The 25322-nt window shown below is 38.0% G+C and overlaps 2 protein-coding genes across 6 annotated transcripts in view; both read right to left on the reverse strand.

The window, feature by feature from the left end:
- Nucleotides 1-13134, reverse strand: part of FEZ2 (fasciculation and elongation protein zeta 2) — a 35998-nt gene extending 22864 nt beyond the window's left edge. Inside the window, exons 1-3 of one of the 3 annotated variants that reach the window (XM_039353318.1) lie at nt 12777-13134; nt 10634-10742; nt 3306-3422 (exon numbers count right to left, since the gene is read on the reverse strand). In XM_039353318.1, coding sequence (XP_039209252.1) covers nt 3306-3422; nt 10634-10742; nt 12777-13054 — 504 coding nt within the window. In that variant the 5' untranslated portion in view covers nt 13055-13134. The remainder of the gene's footprint in view (nt 1-3305; nt 3423-10633; nt 10743-12776) is intronic. The other 2 variants (XM_039353317.1, XM_039353320.1) reach the window with 2 other exon arrangements.
- A 6328-nt stretch (nt 13135-19462) lies between these two features.
- The window catches only part of CRIM1 (cysteine rich transmembrane BMP regulator 1), a 148707-nt gene continuing 142847 nt past the window's right edge, over nt 19463-25322 (reverse strand). For all 3 annotated transcript variants that reach the window (XM_039353321.1, XM_039353322.1, XM_039353323.1), the window contains 2 exons: nt 23181-23368; nt 19463-22254 (listed from right to left, as the gene is read on the reverse strand). In XM_039353321.1, the coding sequence (XP_039209255.1) occupies nt 22078-22254; nt 23181-23368 (365 nt within the window). In that variant the 3' untranslated portion in view covers nt 19463-22077. The remainder of the gene's footprint in view (nt 22255-23180; nt 23369-25322) is intronic.

Genomic DNA, 25322 nt, shown 5'->3' on the forward strand with positions numbered 1-25322 from the left:
GTTTGCAGCAGACAATTATTCTTTGCACCCAGAAAGAAAAATATCTGTCACTACCTAGGATTGAATTTACAGCCTCCTGATTATGAAGTGAGAATTCCATCTCTAGGTCACAGTGCCAATCAAAGTTAATTATGATTTATATATAAATTATTGTTTATAACATTAATCATGGAGACCCCACTTGTCAACTCTACAACAGCAGCTATCTTGCTCATGCTAGGTTGCCACAAAGATGGGAGGGGGTACGGAAGAATTTTGCTAGTCTAAACAATTTACTGTCCCATGGGAACCAAGGTCATTTTTGCCAGTTGGATTGGGAGGGGGAGCAGTTGGGTAGAAAGCCCACCAAACTATTCTATTGATAAACGTAGCTGATTGCATAGCCCTGGGGTGGGAAGTTTAACTTTGTAATAGACTTGGTTTCACTTTTGACCGTGCCAATACTATGTAACCAATAAACATGTTCTTTGAGAAAACTTCTAGCCTTGGAGCTCTGATTTATTTGGTCTCGTCTATCCTGCCTTTGGAACAATATAGTCATAAATTAATACCATACCATTCAGTTAGTCAATTCTTATACTTCTATAGAATTATACATTTCTAAGTGATTTACAAATCATCAGAGAAATGATAAAATCCACAAAAACCATAATAATTCTCAGAAAACATCAGTAAAACTAAAACAATCCACTACTGCTCTGAAAGGAAGCAAAACATAGATTTGTCTCCAAGGGCCTTTCAGAAAAGCTATGTTTTAATCATTTTCTGAAAAATTAATAGGATAGCAGGAACTAGTTGGATTAGGAAAAACAAGCATAATGTGGAGAAGCAAAAGTGAATAGCATATTAATCCAGCAATTATACATGGATTTGGGTAATAAAAGCTAGCAATTTAAATAGAAAGCATGTTTCTACATTATCCATCTCTAATCAATCTGGCAGACTTTCCTGAATTTGTAATACTAGATACAGCAGTTTACTTGTGACTTAGTAACAGTATTACAGCTCTCAGTCCCTTGCACGGTTATCATTTTAGGGTCTGATCTGAGTTGCTAGATTCTTGGATAAAATATTTTTCAAGGAATGTTCAATGGTTGGGAGGAATGACTAAAGTAGTCTAATCAGAGAAGTTAAATAATGCTGCAGAGATGACATGAAAGGAAACTGAAACTGTTGCTAAAACATAGTCGTGCATTTATGAGCTAGTACAATAAAAATATCTTCCACCAGTGGAACAGTGAATGGATAGCTAGTGAGCACAATTATTATATTTCTCTACCATTCTGATAATCCTTTTCACTGATTGCTTCAAGAAAAAAGAAAAACGAAACAGTTGCATTGTAGAAGTCATCTGTATAAGAAAGAGATGTATATATGCACACATATATTTTGTAGGAGCTTTATCATCTATCAATATGTTTCTGAGTGAAATTCAATATATTTCAAATCCCATATAGCCTGGAGCCAGAGGTATCTAAGAGTTTGCCTCTCTCAAATAGATCCTTTCCTAAGTAGATCTGGTGGTGCAGTGGTCAAATTGCAGTATTGCAGGTAAATTCTGCCCACAGCCTAAGTTTGATCCTGACGGGGCTCAAGGTTGACTCAGTTTTCCATCTTTCTGAGATCAGTAAAATGAGAACCCAGATTGTTGGGGACAATATGCAAATTATAAATCACCAAGAGAATGCTGTAAAGCACTTTACGATGGTGTATGTCTAAGTCCTATTGCTATTATCTGAGTTGGAGGGTTAAGGGTTTGGTAAAGGTCCTCAGCCACCATAAAAAGTGATGAGCCCCCACTGATCTCTGGGGAGGATGCCCCTCCTATGGAACAACTGGACTCATGAGGCAAAGATGATTCCACTCTCATGGCTTTCTACAACCTGGTCAAAACTTAGCTTTTTCAGAAAATTTTTGGGGATTGACTGTGGAATCAATGGTACCAGTGTACTGTTGTTGTTAGTATTGTGATTTTTCATCAGTATTTGTATGCTGCTTAGAGTCTGATAAGATTGAGGTGAAGATAAATCCCATAAATAAAAACAAAACATTCATACAAGAAGTCCTCTATGTATATACAGCTTGGTATAGAGTGGTTGACATCCTGTGAGTTAATGGCATTTCAAAAAAATAAGGTTCCCTACTCCTAATGTGTGCTAAAATCTAAAAATTCACATTTGAACTCCAGCAAAAACCAATAAAGTATTTATTTAATAGACATTTGGATAGTGGAGAAAATGTCTACTTAATTTGAATGCTTATTAAACCTAAATTTGCACCATTTCTATCAATTTGTTCATTTATGGAATTACATAATTGAGGCAAATGGCATTGTTTGCAGTAAAATCTCTTTAACAAAGAAATCCATTGAATGGGTGTTACATCCATACCAAAAAAATGTCTTTTATATCCGAAGTTGGCTACACATTTCATCATACACAGAGCTTACTAAAGTAACACAAATAAAAAGGATGACTTTAGACTTAAATTACCATTATGAACCATTCTATCTCTATTTTATTATTCAATCATGTTTTAGTTTACTTTAGTTTAGTTTTTTGTTTGTTTTTGTAGACCAACTTTATTTTCCTACTGCCATTCATAAAATACTGGAAAATTATTTTGAATATTGTGACCCTTATCAAATGTGGGAGTATTTTCCACAGTTGAGGGGGGTTAGCACTTGCTATCAAAGCGCTTTTCAAGGATATGAATGGGGGTGGGGGGGCTGCAACATATCCACCAACTTATATGTACATACTTCACCCAATTTTCTGTGTCGTACACATACATAGTACACATACATAGCTAACATAACAGTAACAGGAGAGAAGAAAGGGTTTAAACCAGGGGTGTCAAATTGCCGGACCGCGGACTGGACACGTCATGCGGAAGCCGCGCCCACCCCATTGCTGGCAATGGCAAAACAGTCCCAATATGTCACGTGAATTTGACATGTCTGGTTTAAACTAAGCCTCTTTTTAAAAATCGAAATAGTTGCTTTTCTAGTAAAATGAATACAATGTTTTTTTTTTCCCCTTGCTCATCCCACTGAGTTATAAAAAAGTGGAGATCCCAGGGACACTAGTGGGCCACAAAGAAGAATAGCAGAAGGCATTAGGCAATTTGCAGCTCTCCCATATAAGTTCTAATTTAAGAATGAAACAGTAAATCTCTTCTGCATTAAAACATGTGTTATTCTGTATTAGACCATATCTTTACTAAGCTGTTTCTAGGCATTTCAAACATATTTGAAAGAAGAAATGTTTGATGCTAAATTGCACAAATTTATTTTTGAACTTTACCTGCTCAGCTGTGAAGAGAGGTTCTTCATTGATGCAGGAGACAATGATAGAATGCATGTCTAGCTGGTCTCTCAACTCTTCATCATCTGACAAGTCTAGGTTCAAGTTATCATTAACCTGTATAAAAATACAAAATAAAAGCAGATTATTAAAAAGACTTAGAAATCAACGAAATATCATAACACTTAATTATATAATAGTGTATGAGATCTTTAAACATGCTGAAGGATTAAAAATACTGACACCCCAAAATTATTATTATTATCTTCCCTATCTACGTAGTGCTCAACCTACACATCAAAATTCAGTTCAACAAACAAACAATATTGTGCCATTCAGGTTGGTTAATTCAAATGAACTGAATAAATAGATACCGTCTTGTCAGTTCACAGATCACATTTATTTCTTAGACATCTTTATTTAGAATAAAATCCATTCTGTGACTTGATAACCTAAAACAAACTATTGAGCTTGGACTCTATTATGGCTTCAGAGGAGAGGTAAGAGGGGAAAGAAATCTAAACCTGTATTTAAACATATAGTGAGGTCCCAAGCCACTGTCAAATTTATTCTTCAAAATAAATAAGATATATACTCAAAATGGTTAAAGAAAGCCATTTTAGCAAAATGGCTAAAATGCTAGATTAAAAGCCAAGTGATTGAGGCTTGAATCTTCCCTTAGGCATGGAAGCTAGCTGGGTGTCCCTAATCAATATCAGGCTCTGTGACAGGCCAGCCGATAAACACTTTATGCATTGATAGGTTGTAGGCGTAGATCTTCAGCAAATGAAATCTCTATTATTTCTTAATAATTTTGCTCTTTTAGAAACCTTAAAACTCTTCCATGGATTTCCTGATTCAGTTCTAGGGATCAGCACTTGCTGATTGGATCTATTGCATTTAAACTTCCCAGTGCTTGCTATAACTGTGAGGGGGGCGGGGGTTGAGCTCTAAAAGTAACTGGGGCCTTGCTGATTGGATCTATTGCATTTAAACTTCCCAGTGCTTGCTATAACTGTGAGTTGAGCTCTAAAAGTAGCGGCCCGCGCGCCTAACGCTGTGCGAATTATACAACCAAAAATCAAACAGCAGCAGTACATTCAGGGCAAGTGCGTCTGTGATTCCTTGTATCTAAGAATGTCAGGCATAGTTCAGTGCAACACTTGTTTTGCAGCTGTCTTTCGCAGTACCCTTTTCAATCTTGGAAACTGTCCTATCTGTAAACAAATCACTAGTCTACAAGGAGAGATTATTTATCTAGGTTCTGTAATCTCTGCTCTTCAGGCAGAAATTAGATGTCCAGTTCAGCCCTTCTACTCCAGTGAGCCTCCAAGCTATCAGCCCCCTCTACCACAAAGATCCTGCAAGAGAAGGGCAGTGTGGAGAACTGTGGGATCTGGAAGGGTGAGAGCTGTGAACCATAAACATAAAGCTTTTGCTGTGTCCCTGCACAACAGATACAGTGCCCTTGCTGACCTTAATAGGGACATTAAGAAGACAGGTAAAGGTATTTGTGATGACAACTCAAATAAGCAGGGGATCTTGGTCCGAGATGAAGAACTTGTTTTTGACAGGGAGAAGTGCGAATCAGGTATTACACATCAGTCATACAAGAACAGAAAGGCACCCCAAAAGAGAAGCCACCTTCTGGTTGGTGATTCAGTTATAAGGGATGTAAATTTAGGAAAGGACACAGAGGTTTTGAATGAGGTCAGGTATCTTCCAGGTGCTACTGCCAGTAGGGACAAGAAGCGTATTTGTAAAATAATCAAGAATGCCAGTATAGACGGTGATGTGGAGGCTATTGTACATCTTGGCACTAATGATCTGTCCCAAAAAGATGTACTCACTGTGCAGAATGACTTCCAGAGCCTGGGGCAGGAACTTAGCAGAATAGGCTGTAGGCTTATTTTTTCAGAGGTCTTACTAGTGTATAAGGACCAAAATGGAAAAGGCCAGCATATAGCACAATTCAATATGTGGCTAAAGGAGTGGAGTAAAGGGGAAGGCTTTGGATATATTAGTCCCGATGTCAGCAGCTGGTCCAATGAAAAAATATATAAAAGAGATGGTTTGCATCCATCAAAGAAAGGGACTGAGTTACTTGGCTATAAATTCACAGATTTTCTGGAGGAATATTTAAACTAAACAGCGGGGACAGTGAGCTAACTGATACAGAACATCCCTGTCCCCAGCAATCTAAAAATTATAGGGCTATCAGTGCATGTAACATAGATGTGTATGTGGACAAGAACATCAACCTTGCTATCAAGCAAAATCAAGCTCTTAATAGCGAGTGCCACACAAAGTGCACTAACCAAATAGGTGGTAAGACATTAGGGGAACTCAGGCACCACACAGGTTATGTAGGAAGTAAACACAGGGTCAGTCATAAAGGACTTAAATGTCTATACACAAATGCACAGAGTATGAACAACAAACAGGGTGAACTAGAAATTCAGGTTAATGAGGGCAGATATGATATTGTTGCCATTACGGAAACATGGTGGGATGAAACCCACAAATGGAACACACAGCTAGAGGAATTTAAATTATTTAAAAGAAACAGACCAAATAAAAGAATAGGTGGAGTTGCTCTCTATATAAGAAATAACTACATTTCTACAGAAATAGAGCACAACAATGATGAAAACTGTCCTGAATGCATATGGGTCAATATAAAAGGGGGGGGGGGAGAAACGAAATTGCCATAGGGGTATACTATAGGCCACCCAACCAAACACAGGAAATAGATGAACTTTTCGCTAGTCAGCTAACTAAGGTATGTAGGAAGCACATCACAACAGTAATGGGAGACTTTAACTACCCTGACATCAACTGGGAGACAAACTGCACCAAGTGGAAGATCAAACAGATTCCTGACAAACCTAGCAGACAACTTTGTCTTCCAAAAAGTAGAGAAGGGAACTAGGGGATTAGCCATTTTGGACCTAATTCTCACTAACAGAGATGAAATGATAGAAGGTGTTGAAGCCATAGGAACCTTGGGAGGAAGTGATCATGCAATATTGTAATTCAACATTATGGAAGCAAAAGCAATAGAACATAGTCATACTAGAGTCTTGGACTTCAAGAGAGCTAATTTCAATAAACTTAGAGAGGGTTTGGGAAGGATTCCATGGATGAGAATCCTCCAGGGGAAAACAACTCAAGAGGCTTGGGAAATTTTGAAAAGTGAGATAATAAAGGCCCAGTCTAGCACAATACCAACAAAGAGGAAAAATAACAGCTCTCAAAAGAAACCAGCATGGCTGCATAAAGAACTCTCTATCAATTGAAAGATAAAAAGGACAAATATAGAAAGTGGAAAGAGGGACACATAACTAAGTCAGAATATCAGCAAATAGCCCGAGCCTGCAAAGACGAAGTGAGGAAAGCTAAGGCTCAAAATGAACTAAGGTTTGCGACCAAAGACAAAAATAACAAAAAAAGCTTCTTTCAACATGTAAAAAAACAAGAAAAAAGTGAAGGAAACAATTGGTCCATTAGTGGGTGAAAGTGGCAAGAAGGTGACAAGCAACAGGGAGAAAGTAAAACTATTTAACTCGTTTTTCGCATCTGTTTTTACACAAAGGAAAAAAAACAGACCAACCTATCAAAAATAGTGCCATAAAAAACAAAATAGAAATACAAGTTAAGATAGGCAAAAAAATGGTAAGTGAACACCTGTCCAGCCTAGACGAGTTCAAATCACCAGAATCAGATGGATTACCCAAGGTTCTCAAGGAACTGGCAGATGTGATCTCAGAACCACTGAACTATATTTTTCAAAGATCCTGGAGCACTGGGGAACTACCAGAGGACTAGAAAAGAGATGATGTAGTTCCCATCTTCAAAAAAAAAAAAAAAAAAAAAAGAAAGGACCCAGGAAATTATAGACCTATCAGCCTGACCTCAATACCTGGGAAGATTCTGGAAAAGATAATCAAACAACGAATCAGCGAACACCTACAGGCAAACAAAGTCATTACTAAAAGCCAACACGGGTTGTCAAAAACAGATCATGCCAGACAAATCTTACTGCATTCTTTGACCAAGTGACAAAATTAGTGGACCAGAGGAATGCTGTGGATATAATTTACTTGGACTTCAGTAAGGCATTTGACAAAGTAGATCACAATCTACTACTTGATAAGATAAAAAAATGCGGGTTAGACAGCATCACCACCAGATAGATCTGTAGCTGGTTAACCGGCCGTACTCAGTGTGTGGTCCTCAATGGAACCACATCTACATGGAGGGAAGTGTGTAGTGGGGTGTCCTAGGGCTCTGTTCTGGTCCCAGTGCTCTTCAACATCTTCATCAATGATCTGGATGAGGGGATAGATGGGGAACTCATCAAATTTGCAGACGACACCAAGCTGGCAGGAATAGCCAACACTCCAGAAGACAGGCTTAAGATACAGGAGGATCTGGACAGAATTGAACACTGGGCACTATCTAACAAAATGAAATTCAATGGTGAAAAAAGTAAGGTTCTACATTTAGGTAAGAAAAACCAAATATACAGGTATAGTATAGGGGGTACCTTGCTCAATAGTAGTAACTGTGAAAGGGATCTTGGAGTCCTAGTGGACAATCATTTAAATATGAGCCAGCAGTGAGCTGCAGCTGCCAAAAAAGCCAACACAGTGCTAGGCTGCATTAACAGAGGGATAGAATCAAGATCATGTGAAGTATTAATACCACTTTACAATGCCTTGGTAAGGCCACACTTGGAATACTGCATCCAGTTTTGGTCACCACGATGTGAAAAAGATGTTGAGACTCTAGAAAGTGTACAGAGAAGAACAACAAAGATGATTAGGGAACTGGAGGCTAAAACGTATAAGGAACGGTTGCTGGAATTGGGTATGTCTAGTTTAACGAAGAGAAGGACGAGGGGTGCACGATAGCAGTGTTCCAATATCTCAGGGGCTGCCACAAAGAAGAGGGAGTCAAGCTATTTTCCAAAGCACCTGAAGGCAACGGATGGAAACTGATTAAGGAGAGAAGCAACTTAGAACTAAGGAGAAACTTCCTGACAGTTAGAACAATTAACCAGTGGAACAACCTGCCTCCAGAAGCGGTGAATGCTCCAACACTGGAAGTTTTTAAGAAAAAACTGGACAGCCATTTGTCCGAAATGGTATAGGGTTTCCTACCTGAGCCGGGGGTTGGACTAGATGACCTCCAAGGTCCCTTCCAACATTATTATTATTATTATTATTATTATTATTATTATTGTCAATCATCGCACAGTCAGCCAGATGTTCAGACTGGATTTGGCATTTTGTCTACCTATCGAGTCCTTACCCAGGACCTGGGATAGGCAGATGTGGATGTTTGAGGGTATTACAGGTATCGTCGCAGGATGGAAGCAGTTCCTAGTAAGGCCGCCTTTTGCAATTGACTAATAGCAAATTTGTCAATGCCAATGGTGTTCAAGTGGTGCTCCAGTTGTTTTGGGATTGCGCCCAAGGAGCCTATTATTATTATTATTATTATTATTATTATTATTATTATTATTATTATTATTATTATCTATCCAAGTAAGTGAAAGAACCTATCTGAACTTAATGTCTATGGAAATTCTCAGTCATCCAAGTCATGGTTGTCCCAAAGATGCTTTTTTTCACGAGGCAATGGACTTTCTTGTTTTTCTTTGAAGATGTTTCACTTCTCAAAAATACGGGAAATAAATATAAAATTGGCTATGTCGGCGGCATTCAAGGAAAACCAGTTGAAGATGTTTTACAGATGGCATCTTCCACCAGCAAAGCTTGCCAAGATGTTCCAGAACAATTCACCAACATGCTGGAAATGTAAAAAAGTACATGGAACATATTATCATTTATGGTGGACATGCCCAGTTGCAAAAAAATACTGGACTACAATAAGAAAATGGATTGAAGAAATAATAGACCAACCCGTAGACTGGAAACCAGAGATCTTTTTGTTGGGTATTTTAAACAGGAAATATAGTAAAGAAATATGGTACTTAATTTTACATATAATAACGGCGGCAAGAATAGCATACGCACAGTGCTGGAAAAGTGAGAATATGCCATCAGAGGAAGAAGTGATAAGAAAAATCCTGGACTGTGCTGAGATGGACAAATTAACAAAAGAGATAAAAGAAAAGGAAGACACAGAGTACTATATAACATGGAACAAGTGGTATGACTGGTTGGAGACTAGAAATAATAGAGGAGAATAAATATGGAAAGGTCAAAAGTGAAAATATGTGTATAATAATGTATAATAATAATAATATGAATTATTCTTAGTAAGAAGTAGAATATGAAGGAAGAAAAATGTAAATAAGAAACAACGGGACAATAAGGACAAATATTCTAAAGAAGAATAAGGGGGGAAATGTAAATAATAGAAGATTACCGTTACGTAATCGCTGTTAAAAAAAAAAGGGAGAAGAGTATATACTGTGTGTGTATGTGTGTTATGTTTTGCTTTGTTTTGTTTTGTTGGTTAAAAATTAAAAATTGAAGATGTTTCACTTCTCACCCAAGAAGTTTCTTCAGCTCTGACTGGATGGATCCTTCCATTCCCCACCATCCAGTCAGAGCTGAAGAAGCTTCTTAGATGAGAAGTGAAATGTCTTCAAAGAAAAGTCCTTTGGGACTTTCTGAACTTAGTCAAAAAGCTTAGCATAGCTGGACCTGGTTAGAAGTCACCAGGAAATCTCAGAGTTGTAAGCTACAGCAACAAATAATAATATAAAAATTATCCCAGAAGCAGATAATGGAGAATCATTTCTGCCCCATTGTTGAGAAAATGTCATGGGTTTATCAGTGTAATCCCAAGCTCTTGACTTTAATCAAGGCAGTTTTTGCATTAAGAGCTTTCCAGGGCAATCTGAAAAAGTTTAAATGCTTCTATCTTTTGCCTAATACCAGCTAAGAAGGAATAATATACTGAATATATTTTTAATGAAACAGAGCACTGCTTTTATTCTTATATCAGTTATTATTACTAGTTACTTTATTTCTGGCTTAAACCAAAAGTATTATGCATGATTAGAGCTGACAACATAATCAATGAAATGTGCAGGAATGCAAATGTAGGAATTAGCATTAAAATGATAATTCTTGTATTTTTTAGAATGAACATATCTTATTGGACATTGGGGCATGTGTTAGATAAATTTTAAAGAAGAAAAGCCGTGACACCAAAAGAATCAGAAAGCTAATAATGGTATGGCAAAGGAGCCTTGAATTAAATTGACAGATTATGTAATATTTGATGTCTAGGACACAGATTTAAATGGACAAAAGGAACATTTTTCAAATTGTTCTGGCAATACTTACTCCCTTTTCAGAAAGATTCAGGGTTGGCAAGTGCAGAGTTCTGGTGTGGGATGATTTCCAATCAACTGGCATTACATTACCATAATTATCTGTCAGAGCATTCCAAATCCTGGAAGAAGAAAAAATCCAGTCCTTATAATAGGCAGAAATTATTCAGCCATAGTTTCATTCCATACAGCATTAATCTTATGAACTCTCAAGCTTCCTCCTTCCATATATATTCAAGATGGACAGTATTTAATATTTATTTGCTACGTATATGTAGGGGTGTGGGTCTATACATATGTTGTTCATGGTATGTTTAGGTGTGTGTCATGTATGTTTCACTTTGAGAGCGGGCAACTAAATTTCATTTTTGATGTGTGCCGTTGTGCCCACAGTAAAAAAAAATGACAATAAAGGTTATCTTATCTTATCTTATCTTATCTTATCTTATCTTATCTAAAGCTTCTGCTTTTAAAAGTTTTTGTACCACATTAATCCGAAAGTATGTCAATAAACCACAGCCATGAGTGAGGAATCTCCATCCCATCCCAAAAATATCCATCACTGGATATTTGCCTTTAGTGTTCTGTGCCAGATTTGAGTCAGCCAATTTTGCATGCAGTAGTAGTAGAGAATGTATGCAATGTTATGATTTGACTAAAGATCCTCATGAATTGTCTTATACCAACCTGCCAAAGAATGAAAAAAGCCTTGCTCAACTATATAAGTATCTATTTAGCAGTATATATAATAGAAAAAATGTTTTCTCTCTTAAGTGCTTATAAAAGCAGAACACAGATTATAATACACACAAGAAATCACAGCTCCCAGTACTTTAGCTACTATTGACCTTCATTTGCATCAAGTTCTTCCCATGTATTGTAATTATTTCAAGCTTACCCTTGAAGAAAAAAAAATTAGTATAGTTTGGCCTTATTTAGGCTTCAAGCAGTTTCTAATGTTTTCATTATCAAGCCATGGCTCATTCTTGCCTTTCAATTCCTGATATGGGACAAAGAAGCCACAGCCAGCTTAAGTTCTGAGGTCAGGTGAACCTTGAAAGGAGCTTCTGCAGTCTTTTAGTTGCTCCAGCTGGCATGGGGAGCAAAGCAAAATTGACTTGAGCGTTTTCTCATTCATTCACTAAAAGCCAAACTTCTCAAACATGCTCCTTATGCTCTGATATGCAAATATCAATACATCCTTTGGAAAATATGGATATTGTTTATATTAATAGAATTTATGGTGGGTAATAAATTGTTTCCACCATCTCACAATCAGATCTTTACCTTGGGTATACAAGTGCTTTTGATGCAAACTAGAGAATGCACCCATACCAATGATTATATTGGAGCAGAGATAGTAGTCTAAAATATGTTTCCAATTCCTAAATGAGTTAAACATCAATAAAAGTTATGTAGTTATAAATCAGCAAGTTGTTGTTGTTTTTTATAAAAGAAACCCTAGTGAAAAGGGGATATTTGAGACAATTTCTCAAATGTGCAAGTTTGGAAAGGTCCAATTATGTCTCTACAAAGTTTCTTTTGCTTTTTTAAACTGCAAAACCAGTTCAGGTACCTAAAATAAAACATGAGGGTCTACACAGAAAATGGGCCTTTGGGGATTCTAAGTTGTTAAAGGGCCTCCCCTTAAGTATAAGGTACAAAAGGATCAGATTTCATATTCAAATTCCAGTGTCTTGTCCGTGGAATGCTGCTAACATACACAGCTCGATCTGGTTGTGCTGGAAAGTTTAAAGTTCAGGTCGCAGTGAAGGTGAAAGTAGCTCGAAGCTTTCTTCCTTCGGGGCTTACCGGACATTAGGTTCTCGTAACCCCAAGGGGCTGGGGAACACCCTATTCTCTGTCGGGGATTGCTCTCCATTAGCAATGAATTATGTACTGAAACTGCAATTCTCTTTTCCCTATTCCCCCCACCCCGCGCGCGGGCGCCCTGTTTCTTATACATCCCTTTTCGTAAGGAGTACGCCCGAGCCCTGAGCGCCCCAACCCCCTTGCGAAGTTTTCTACGACCGAAGGGAGAACCTCACTCTTTGCAAAGGAGCCTCTCGCCAAGCGATGGGGGGGGGGGCGAGGAGGAGGGGGAGGAGGATCCCTCCCTCCTATAAGGAAGGAATTCGACCTGCCGCTTCACTCACTCATCTTCGTGCAAGGCGCTCCGCTCGCTGAGGGGCTGCGGCGGGAGAAGGGCTTCCGGGTCTACGCAATGCTCAGCCAGCAGCCGAGCAGATTGGAAGCAGAGCGGGAGCCTGGTCCCCAGATCGCCCCCGCCATCCCATGGGCCTCCCTCCACGGCCGCCGCCGCCGCCGCCGGGGGCTCCAGGCAAGCGCTCGGCTCCGAGAAAGGCTGGAAGCCCGAGAAGTCCTGCCAGTCCCCGGCTGGGTCCCGCGGCGAGGGCGCCGTCGCCGTCGCCATCGCCGAAAGAAGCCCAGAGGCCGCGGGGCCCGGCCAACGCGCGCGCACCCGCCCGCCCCCTCGCCCGCTCGCTCTCTGAGCGGCCGGTGCGCGCTCCCGGTCGCCGAGGCGGAAAAGCAAAGGGTGGGGCGCCCGTATGACTCCCGCCGCCCCCTCCTTCGGAGCTCGGCCTGAACAGCCTTTTGACACTGGCTCTGGAGGTTTTAGTAGTATATTAATTAATGTGAAAGCCTCGCGCTACCTATCATTCCGTTGCTTGTTTGTTTGAAAGAGAAAGCACATTGTGATAGGGGCGTCCAGATCTTGATTAAGGGAACTGACATTGTCGTCCAGATCTTGATTATGGGAACTGACATTGTGCTTATTTGTGCACAGTAACCTGAAATAACACTTCTCGTTGATCTCTCAATTGGCACACAGGCACATACTTAGGATTTCTGTTGGATCACTTCCACGTGGACACAGAGAAGTCTCCCCCCCCCCCCAAATCTGAAATCAGGATGAATTAGATCTCGTTTGAGGACAAAGGACACAAATAGTGCATTCCAGTTTCGAAACAAAAGGAAGGTTGCTAACAACAGCAGGAATTCCACAGCATTTAAAACATATGTACATCTTGCACACTCCCTTTTAAACGATCAGAATTAATTTTAATAAGCCCACATGCAGTGAACATTTTCAGTAGAGGACAAAAAAAAAAGCCATTAGGAAAATATTCATGATTGGTTTGTTTGGAACTTAAATGCTAGGTAAGAGCAGATGGAAGAGAGAAGTTTCATAACTGCAGTATGGGGAAGAGGCTGAAGTTTGCATTAAATTTTGTACTGTCTCATAGAACATTTTGAGACTGCAAGCCTTGATTTATCCATATGGGGTATATCCGACCGAAATCGATGAAACTTTCTCATTAAATAGTTACAAGATTGCTGATTTACATTTGTTGATTTCCATCATAGCAGTGAAAAACGATGCTGGGTTGTCCCTGATGAAATTGGCCACTCCAAATTTAGCTGTGTATTTCTGTTCAGGAAATGCTTTAGAATATGACATCACCAGTCAGACCACTGGATATTCTAGCATGCAACTTTCTGCAGAAGAGATACAGTACAGGCAGAAGAGCTATAATGAACTTTGGGTAGTACCATAGTGTCTGCCTCTGTGTATTTCTTCTTAGTGTTTTTCTGCCTATGCAGGCTTCTCTCTCCCCCCCCCCCCCTTCTAGCTTGGAAACCGTTAAGAGGCTTACTACCTAAACACATGGTATTTGGGTGGAAAGCAATTTTTGAAATAATTATGTTTTACTTGTGTGTGTGTGTGAGTGCGCGCACGCACACCTTTGAGTCAGTGTTGACTCCTGGCAATAGCCTGGGTTAGTTCTTGCTGTTTTCTGGATTTTGGAAGTGGTTTGCTGTTATTTGCTTCCCAGGACAGAGAGGGAGGGACTGGTCCAAGGTCACGGCAGCTGGCTTTATGCCTAAGGTGGAACTAGAACTCACAGTCTCCACGTTTCTAGGCTGAAGCTTTAATCATGACACCAAACTGGCTCCCGTGCTAACATTGGAATCATATAAAGATATCACGTTACTTCTGTTCCCCTTCAGTCATGAGAACAACAACTAGTTGTGAAGCCAGTTAATTTCACCAGAATGTACAACAGGAGAAGATGAGATGGGCGGCACACCAAATCTAATAAAAATAAAGTAAATAAATAAGACAAATGGGTTATTCTGTTCACTTTACTGAGAAATCCCTGGAATTCCTCATCCAATTACAGCTATTCCACTCAGCCATATGAAATTAATCTCATGTCCCTTGAGCTCTATTTCAACATGACATTACTGGCTGAGTTGAAGTTTCCCACAGCCACTATGGACTATCCGCTTGAGAACATAGTGAGTTCATTTTAAAAAAGCATCATCCATATCCTTGGGCTGAAAAAAGTGACCTGTATCACTTTGCTGCTGTCTCTTTAAATCTTGTCCATGTGCTTTCTATAGGATTTGTATATTGAATATTGTATCAGGCTCAAAAATCAAGGACACATAATTCTTTAAAGCTAGGTTCTTTATTGTTCCACACTTATTGACAGAGTCTTGTCAAACTGCTATGTACATGATGCTATGTACATCAAGCGAATACACAGAGAACTATTAGGGTGGGGCCGTCTTCATCTTCTTTCACTCACACAAAACATTTAGAATGAACTGCCTCTTATTTTTCTGGAATGTACCCCCTTCCTCCTCGGAATCCAGCCTACTACATTCCATTGCAGATTGTGAGTTTTATTTATTTATTAAATTTGTATGTCATCCATCTCCCCTATAAGACTGCCGAAACTGCCCAATCAACTTTGTTGATTTCTTTAGAGAAAAACTCTTTTCCATTGTTCTAGAAATTTTAGGATAATACAGTATAACCATCTTAGATGGTTGAAATTTGCCTTCCAGACTTTCAAACCGGTTACCTATGGTAACGGTTCCAGTTCCTGTTACAGACTGTCTCCTGTACTCCTTCGTGTACTCTTGCTTGACATATATTTCCAAATATTACTTCTGTAATATGTGAGAGTTGGAACAAATACCTCTAATACCATTTTCTTAAGCACAGGTTCTCCTCAGGGCTGCGTCTTAAGTCCGCTGCTGTTCACCCTGTTGACCCATGACTGTTGTGCTAGGTTTGCCACCAACCATATTGCGAAGTTCACAGATGATACAACAGTAGTGGGCCTTATTCAGGATGACTAGGTGGAAGCTTACCGCAAGGAGGTTGAGGGGTTGGTGAACTGGTTTAAGGAAAACAGCCTAGTTTTAAATACTGGAAAAAACAAAGAGATTATTGTTGATTTCAGAAAAGGCAGGCACAGCCACACTTCTCTGTACATTAATGATTCACCTGTGGAGACGGTTACCAGCATCAAATTCTTGGGTGTGCAGCTAACAAGTAGGCTGACTTGGTCGCTCAACAGTGAGAAACTGGTGAAGCGGGCACAGCAGCGCCTGCATTTTCTGCGTGGCATGAGAAAAGCACATCTTCCTTCCCCTGTCCTGACCACTTTCTACAGGGGGACAATCGAGAGCATCCTGTCATACAGCATCACAGTCTGGTTTGGAGGCATCACTGCTTCAGACAGGAAAGCGGTGCAGAGTGGTGAGAATGGCCGAAAAGATCATTGGCAGTTCCCTCCCTCCCATCCAGGATGTAGCACAGAAGCATTGTTTGAGCAGGGTCCGTAAGATTATCTGGGACACTACACATCCTCTTCATGACCTGTTTTCCTTGTTATCTTCTGGGAAGAGGCTTCGTGTATCCGTAGCAGAACATCCAGTTTCATTCCATACAGCATTAACCTTGTGAACTCTCAAGCTTCCTCCTTCCGTTATGTATTCAAGATGGACAGTATTTAATATTTATTTGCTACGTATACGTAAGAATGTGGGTCTATACATATGTTCATAGTATGTTTAGGTGTGTGTCATGTGTTTTACTTTGAAAGCGGGCAACTAAATTTCATTTTTGATGTGTGCCGTTGTGCCCACAGTAAAAAAATGACAATAAAGGTTATCTTATCTTATGTTGTGATGTATTCTTCATACCTGGTATCCTTCTGCTTCTTGTGCATATGGGCAAATTTTTCCTCAAAGGCTTTTTTCTTCTGGCATTCATATAGACCTCTCTGTATAATGTATGTGTGCTTTTCATCCTCCCTGGTGATTTTTTTTAAAAAAGGTGGCCTTCAGTTTTTTTACCTACTACCATCAGGAGTCAAACTTTTACTCACAGTAGGTTTAAGTCATATACATTTTAAAAAAAACCACATGCTTCTTTGTTATTTTTAATCTTTTACTTGAAACGTTCTAAAAGGAAGTACTATCTTACTTCAGGGAAAGAATTCAGAAAAGAAAAATTCTCATGGTGACAAGTTCAAGGGAGTTATCTAAATTAGGGAAGACCTGGCTCCAACAATAATTCATCATATCATAATGAGAAACAGCAAAGCAGTAAATAACAAGAATATGCAAATACCTCATTTGAAAGCTGTATTATTTCTATAATGATTTTAAAACCTACTCATCTAATTATCACAGTGTCAATAAGGCTTGAATTCCCAAATTTTGCAATGCCACAAATCACTAACATTTCAAGTAAGTTTTATTTTTGTCATCACCCTGATGTCAGAAAACTTGGAATTTGTGCTAAACAGTACAATCTAGCTATAAGCAAACTGAAACCTTTTAGAAATGCATCACCTTTGATAGGACAAATATTCCATATGAAAAATTCTTTTTCACCTAGATTTTTTTTTTAACAGGTTGGAAACGTCCTGCTTCCTTTATTCAGATAACTGATGACCTATAGTAAGCACAAATAGCTTGATATGTTATATTGTTTTACATTTTTAAAATTATTAATCTTAAATTATTCAGTTTTTCATGTTTTATTCTATTGATGAGATTTACATCGCCCAGAGCTCCTGTGTAAGGGAGATGGGAAGTTAAGAAGTTAGACAGACAGACAAGCAGACAGATCTATGTTATGATTGGTGAATGTTCAGAGACTTGTTTCCCCATTATTTATGCACTCATTTAATATGGATAAAACACACAAATGGCTAAAATATTTTAAAGCTGTTACTAATTACTGTAATTAAGAGTCATCAGATGAACTGCTGAATGAACAGGTCACACACTTGTTTTGAATTGAATTAAAGCAGTATAAAATCAAATATATAAAAGCTGGAATAAACTCTTTCCAAGGCTTTGGTTTTACCTTGTAGATGCAGCACCCAATCTCTGTCAGGGATGCTCCAAGCTTTTCTTCCTCTTTGCAGGCAGAGCGGGAAAAATGTGAGCTTTTGGCTTAGCTGTAATGCATGTGACAATTTAACAATTGAATTTCACTAATATAACCAAATCAGTTAGATAATATCTCTGGAGTAGTTATGATTCATTCCTCTTGCGTTAAGTATATGCCACTAGATGTTGGCGAGGATGTGCAGTGGCTTCACCAGAGAGCATAAGTGTGCTTACTGTATCTATCTACACCTTCTTAAAATAGCTGTGCCATTTTCTGGGACCTGATATTTGAAGAGTACCAGAAAATATGAATTTGAATTGTGATGTTAAAAGAGGCAGCAACAGGGTGTGATGACCTCCTTAATCAAACATATGTTGCTTAACACAATTCTGCATAGCCATTACGTGAGTACTAGAACAGATATTCCTTCTTTAAGGAAGCACTAAGTGAGCACGGAGCTGTTATCTCATGCAACTCTTGTAGAAAAGCTTGTCCATCCAAGGCGTCAGGTGCCTACAAATGAAGATGAGAGTTGGCATCCTTAACTTTAAAATAGAATACGGGACATAATAATGAAATGTTGAGAGTGGGGCATAGACATCTACTGATACAAACTTCCCAAGGAAAAACTGGCTTTTGGAAATAGTATTTGGAATAACTACAAGCTGAATGTGAGTCAATAGCATGATTCAGCTGTAAAAAAAGCAAATATTAACTTTTTTTTCAACAGAATGGTTCCACTTGATTACTTAAATTACACCTGAAGTACAGCACTGGGCAGAGAATTTGGAACAGGTTCACAGAAGGGAAGAGAAGGATGGTCCGGGGATTAGAAACCAAGCTGTATAAAGAGAGTTTGAAGGAGTTGGATGTGTTTAACCTTTAAAAGAGATGACCAAGAGCCCTCTTCAAATGATATTACACAGATATTACACAATACTTGTTTCTTGTTGTTTCAGAATGCAGGACACAACTGATTCCAACTGAATGTCATAAAAATATTCCTTAACAGTAAAAGCAGTTTAGCAGTGGAGATATATAACCAGAGAAGTGATAAGAATTCTGTTCCCTGGATGTGTTCAGTAGGAGGCTGGAAAGTTAACTTTCAGGGATACTTTAATTTGGATCCTGAGTTAATGAGGACTTGATAGAGTAAATGGCCCTTTTCACCTCTATGATATAATACTGAGGATAGATACAGGGTAAGTGCAAAATGAGGATGACTAGCATTAAAGGATGTATATTCTCTATAGGCATCCTGGTGCTCTAAGGCTGCGTGCTGAGAATATCAGCTCATTTTAAAAGAAAAATAACATTTCCACACTAAGAAGAATATCAGCAATGCTGAGAGAATAAATTTAGGGAGAACAGAACAATCATCTTTGAAACAGGTTGAGGAATCATTCGAGAAGGATATAATACTGATACCCTTGTAATACTGAATTCAAACCTTAGAAGATGGGAAGGGATGGAGTAATGAAGTATTATGAAACAGAAAACAAAGTGGCTAAATCCTTAACAAATGTTCTATGTACTGCAAGAAAGCTATTTGTCAACATACAAATCTGGGAAAGTTAAAATTAAAACAATAGAGAAAAACTCATTTCACAGTGATGAAAAGTTCATCAAGTTAATTTTTATTGTGCTGCCAAGAGCCAAATTACAAGAAACCATCTTACATTTTAAAAAGTAAACAAGCAACCTGCCAAATTGCAGCGCACTCCAAGTGCCATAATATGCATCTATGTTATTTTTCAGAAAATTGTATCTGCATTTCTCTTACAAGAGCACAACAGGAACCAAAGTAAAAGAGTGTAATGAATACAGCACATAGGATAAATAATATCTTTAAAATAATAATAAAATAATAAAAAAACATTTTACACCATGTCCTATATCCTGCAAGTATCATTCAGAATATGGCCTTGATTGTAAAACAAAGCAAGCATTTACAATTTTCCGATAAAGACCGTTTACTCTTTAAGAAAGGAATGAATGGTTGATCATGATAGAATCTGAATAATGGGAGAGTAATGTTTGTTTCAGTGTCTTTATACTAAGGATAAAATGCTGTGGGGGGGGCAGAGGGGCTACATCTTTTTATTCTTTTGGAAACTGAATTCATAACAGAAAAAAACACTGAGCCTTTATGATACACCTATTACCTTTTCTCTTTGACACAAACAGCTAGAACACTTTGTGATATTCTAAAACAAGATATTTGATAATCTTCAGATTAATAAATTAGGTCATATAATAAATTAGGTTTTTCAGTTTTAAAGTTCAGTAATCTCTGACCAAGTATTTACAACAATACTTGAGAGTTCCTTTACAAAAAATACATTTTCTTTTCACATTAAACATATTGGGTATCTGTGTCTCAGGACAAGCAATTGTGAAAGTAAGAGGCAACACACAACTGGGCAGTTAGTATAAAAGTGCCAAGACCTGTCTGGAAAAGTTAAAGTTGTGTGTACAGTTAAAGTTACAAGTCAAGCTGCAACAAACCTTCAGTGAGTTGTGGACTTTATTTTAATAGATGCTTCAAACAACTATTTGAAATATGTCCAAATGCAGATACTGCTATTCTGTGAAATTGAGGAGTGCTGCCTATACATTATCAGTGTCTCTAGCCAATGCATTGAATTTTAAGCCTTTTTAAGGCCATGCAGGATAAAAAAAAAAAACAAACGTACACACACACCCTGAAATGTAGCAAGTAGCGATACTAATGCTTACTGCTAAAATTATGCACACACTGGATATGTATGCAAACACAGGGGCACGCGCGCGCGCGCACACACACACACACACACTCATCTGCATCCTAACACTTCCAAATCAAATAAAACTAGATAAAATGAGATAACCTCATCTTGTCTTTCTACACACGCAAGTTTAAGTAATAATATGGAATGCCTGTGTTTCTGTTCTGGGTAAAATCTCAGTTAAAAATACATTCAACAGGGAAAATACAAAATTATACTGATATATACTGTATATATAAATAGCATATATATACTGTATATATACATATATACATATATAGTAGGAGTATATGTGCATTTATATGTATATATTCATACACATATACATATGTGTATGTATATATAAAATACTATACACATAAACACTTAAACACACAAAGACACACAAATGCTTTTTTAAGCAAAACGATATTTACATGGATATTTCTATAAAGCTAAAGTTTTAAAGAAGCATGATCTTTCTTTCTGAGCTTCCAAAAAGGTGCTTGAGTAATATACATTAAAATTAAGCAGCTTCCTAGCATGAAAGTTGCTTCTAGTCTGCATAATCAGTAACATACCCCCCCCCCCTTTAACATGATACAAAAATGAATCTGAGCTAGATCTTCATCCAACAAGATCATTTTCTTCAAAGATAATCTGGTGTGTGAACCACCTGAAACTGATAAAACAGTAAAAGAAACACATACATGCGCGCGCACACACCCATTGTTCTGGAATCAAATGGTGTTTAACTTTTCCTCTCCCCCTTCAATACTGTTGCCAAAGGATCCAGTGCTCTTCTCAGGAATTATACATTTGCTAACTGCCAGTCTGGTCAATTAGCATCAAAATGAAAAACAAAAAGCAGCACAATGTATAATTGTACTTATCTTCAATATATTTGCCCTTTTTGTTTTAACGTTTTCCTCACTGTATCATTCATTTACTATTGCAGCTTCAGACAAGATAGAAAAATAGAGCTGCAGCTATTCTGCACCTATCATGCAATAGATTATCCTACGGATTTACTTTAACAGCATAAGCACCTCAAATGTTCTGATTTGAATTCTGTTAGGGTTCTGCTTATACTTCACTGCAATAAATGCAATCTTGGAGTGTCAGCAAAAAGCAATATTATTTGACTCCAAGCTAAGCTGACCAGCTATTCTTTGCAGCTTCTTGTTCTAACCACACAAGTTTACCCCAGTTTTCTCTTCCCAAACAATCATGATTACTATGTTACAAGCAAAACATCAACAAATTTTAAAACTTTGGTTCCAGGAAAACACTTGGTCAGAAGTGGGAATGCTTGTTCTGGCACACTGCAGGAATCAGAGTCAATCCCAACAAGGTCTTAGAGCTGTACATGAAGTCACAAATCCAATACAATCCACTAAGCAAGTGCATGATTCTAATTTTATTTGAATAGCAGACTCAGCCTTTGTTTCTTCTTAACGTCTTGGTAAGAGTTGCAGTTTTTCACACTGTCTGATAGAAATTATCTGCTTGTAAGTTACTCTGTTTTTGCATGCTGTAGAATCCACTGTATCTTGAATCTGGATCAGCAATTCTAAGCATTCTCTGAGAACTGTCCACCTGAACCATAGTGCCTTTCTTGCAGTCCACATACACTAATTGATTATTTAAGCAGGAAGGCTGTTTGGATGGAAACATAATACATAAAATGAGCATTTAGTGTACAGTATGTTTTTATTCCCTACTAAACAGTGTCTTCTTAATTGCAAAGGTGAGGGACAGTCAGCCAATCAGTCCCACAATATCATCAGACTCAAAAGCCAAACATATACTATCTCTTTGCATTGCTCAGGGCTCCATTTGTAATAAAAGTATGTAAATAAAATAATTGATAGTTATAATCAAAATAATTAACATTCAGTTATTAGAATGATCCCTAGCATACAGAACATTCTTGAGCAAATGGCTGCTGTACTCTTCTAGGCATTGGCAAGTGTTCAGGAACATAAGAAAGGTTCTCTCCGATAGAAACACTTACTCCTGTGTGTTCTGTCATAGTGGTCAACATGATATATTTTGGAACACTGCAAGCCCAAATTGAAGTGAGAGTCTTTTCCAACACTGCTTTCCAGCAACCAGTATTGAACACTTCCTCTCTCTGTTTTGGTGTGTGTGTGTGTGTGTGTGTTGCTAAACAACTATCCTCTATGAAACTTTCTGTCTCCTTTAAAACCACCCAATAATTCCAGCGGTTGGCAGTATATGCTACAGTTTAACTATTGTTGTTGTTGTTGTTAATTGCGAAGTCGTGTCCGACCCATCGTGACCCCATGGACAACGTTCCTCCAGGTCTTCCTGTCCTATGCTAGGTGAAAAAGAAAACCCCTTTCTTTAAATCTCCAAAAGCCAAGATCCCTGAAAGCAACCAATCTTCCAAAGAAACAATGCTTCAGAAAATGTATGCTTAGGGAACACACGGGGAAGATACTTGCAGATCTCCATTTCCATAACTGTCTGCTCTTATTTAAGTGTACATGTAACTGCCCAACTGATTCAAGATAGCCAGTTACTTATTTATGCAGTATAAATGCTATTTAGTCCATTACCTTTGCTGGAGTTCTGTAGCAGGATACTGGTATCCATTGCTTTTTCTGGTTGATAAACAAAAGTGCAATTATAAGAACTAGAGCTGTTAAGAGGGGTACGGTTACCCAGGCAAGAGAATCAAGAGATGCTTCTGCACTTGGCTGTGATCCTTTCGTTTCTCTATATTCGCCCTGAAGGTGACCCATATCTATCAAATGTAAAAATAAGTAAATTACCAATAAAAAATAAAATAATGGAGTAGCTGATGGTGAGATATCATACATATTAACCTGAAAAATATTTTTTTTCTCCAAAAGATGTGTTCATCTAAACGTAATACTATAAGAAATATTTAGATTCAAGTTAGTTTTACTTAGGTCAAGTACAACTTCAGTTGGTCAAATCTATTGTGTGCACACAAACATTTAACACATCACATTTATTTGTTGTACTACTGAATTTGTTCTAAGTATTAGAACTAAACATTTTCGCAGCATAATTTAAGAGGAAAATGTAATTTTATTTATTAAATTTATATGCTGCCTATCACACCGTTACAGTGATTTTATTATTGTTTTGGTTAAACAAGTAGGATTGGAAACTTAATTTATTCTTAAATAATTTTAATAAATTGTTTAATTATTAATAAATATTAATTTATTCTTACCGTATATGCCGCCGTATTAGGCGACCCGGCGTATAAGACGAGCCCCGTCTTTATAGCCGGGCCGCTTTCCTAGAACGTCTTATGCGCCGGAAACTACCAGTATTTCCGGCGTATAAGATGACTCGGCGTATAAGACGACCCCCGTCTTTGGCGCTGATTTCAGCGCTCGCGGAAGTTGTCTTATATGCCGGCATTTACGGTAAATACCCTGCCTTTTCCAGATTTTTTCAGTCAATCCACTGGAAAATTATATTAGGGTTTGTACATTACTGTTGTGCTGTTGGCTTGTTACAAAAATATGTTAAAACAATCCAATAAATAAAAATATAATAGTATTATAACGGTTTGGTACATGGTGTGCTTCTGTTACTGGGTCTGGAAATGACACAGCCTAAGGCTCAAAACCAATAAAACAGTGATTTAGGACATCTGTGTTTAAGTAACCAAGCAGTCATTCAATTGGGGGCAAAATTAATTGAAAATATAGCTCCATGTAGAATTTACACCTTAGCAAGACATGATCCAGGGTTTCAGACTCCCCAGAGGCACAAGGACTTTGCCTAAGTAAAGATTCCATTATATCTGCCATGCATAAATAAAGAGGGAGGAGCACTGAATTATGCTTTGGAGAAAGTTAATCAGTTGTGGATGTAAGATTTATATAAATACCATGCAGACTGTAGTTCTGTAAATTTGTTGTGGACAGTGTATTATTTGAATGTTATGTTTTTGCCCCTGTTGAGCTTTTGTTTTATAATTTTTGCTTTCTCTTGTAAACAATCCAGAAAGTTGCCTATTTAAAGATATCAATAGGTGGTAATGAAATAATGGATTCATTAAAAAAGAGTTAAATGTAACACTTAACTGGGCTTAATCATACAGATTTAATTATTCTTAGCAGAGATCTGCCAAAATCATTGGGGCAAATTAACTGCATTAAGCAAATATTGCTAAATTTGTCTCCAGCTCAGGAAGTTCTAAGAAAGTAACAGAGGAGTTGCCATTATTTATGTTCTGCTTACTTGTGGGTATTTTTGAATCTGGCTTCTAATAAACATTTTTCCTGAAAAAAATTACATAATTAGAGAAAACTCTTTTCCCTTCTCTTTCTTGCTAGCTACATATTGGATTCTCGTGCCTTTTAACAGTTTCTACAATAACCACGATCAATTGACTTGCACAATAATCACATTTCTCCTGTACACAAATGTATTCAGCAAAAATGTAGCCAACCCATTTGGGCCAAATGCAGTTCTTCAGGCAATTTTTGCAAGCTCTGGAGCCCCTGAAATTGCATTGCTAAAACTTAATGTCAAAAAGCTGAGTAGGGCAATGTAATTCTTCACTTTTAAAAAATAAGGAAAAAGGGCTGTTAAAGAATGGTTTGGTTGTCTGGAAAACCAAACCAAAACAGCCCCATCAACATTTAATGAAGAATTCCTGGCTCCATTCCCGCAATTACCACATCAACGTCATGTCTCTATGGTCCTGGAGG

Source organism: Crotalus tigris, unplaced genomic scaffold (assembly GCF_016545835.1).
Source record: "Crotalus tigris isolate CLP2741 ecotype Arizona unplaced genomic scaffold, ASM1654583v1 scf7180000018511.580666, whole genome shotgun sequence".
Classification (NCBI taxonomy): Eukaryota; Metazoa; Chordata; class Lepidosauria; order Squamata; family Viperidae; genus Crotalus; species Crotalus tigris.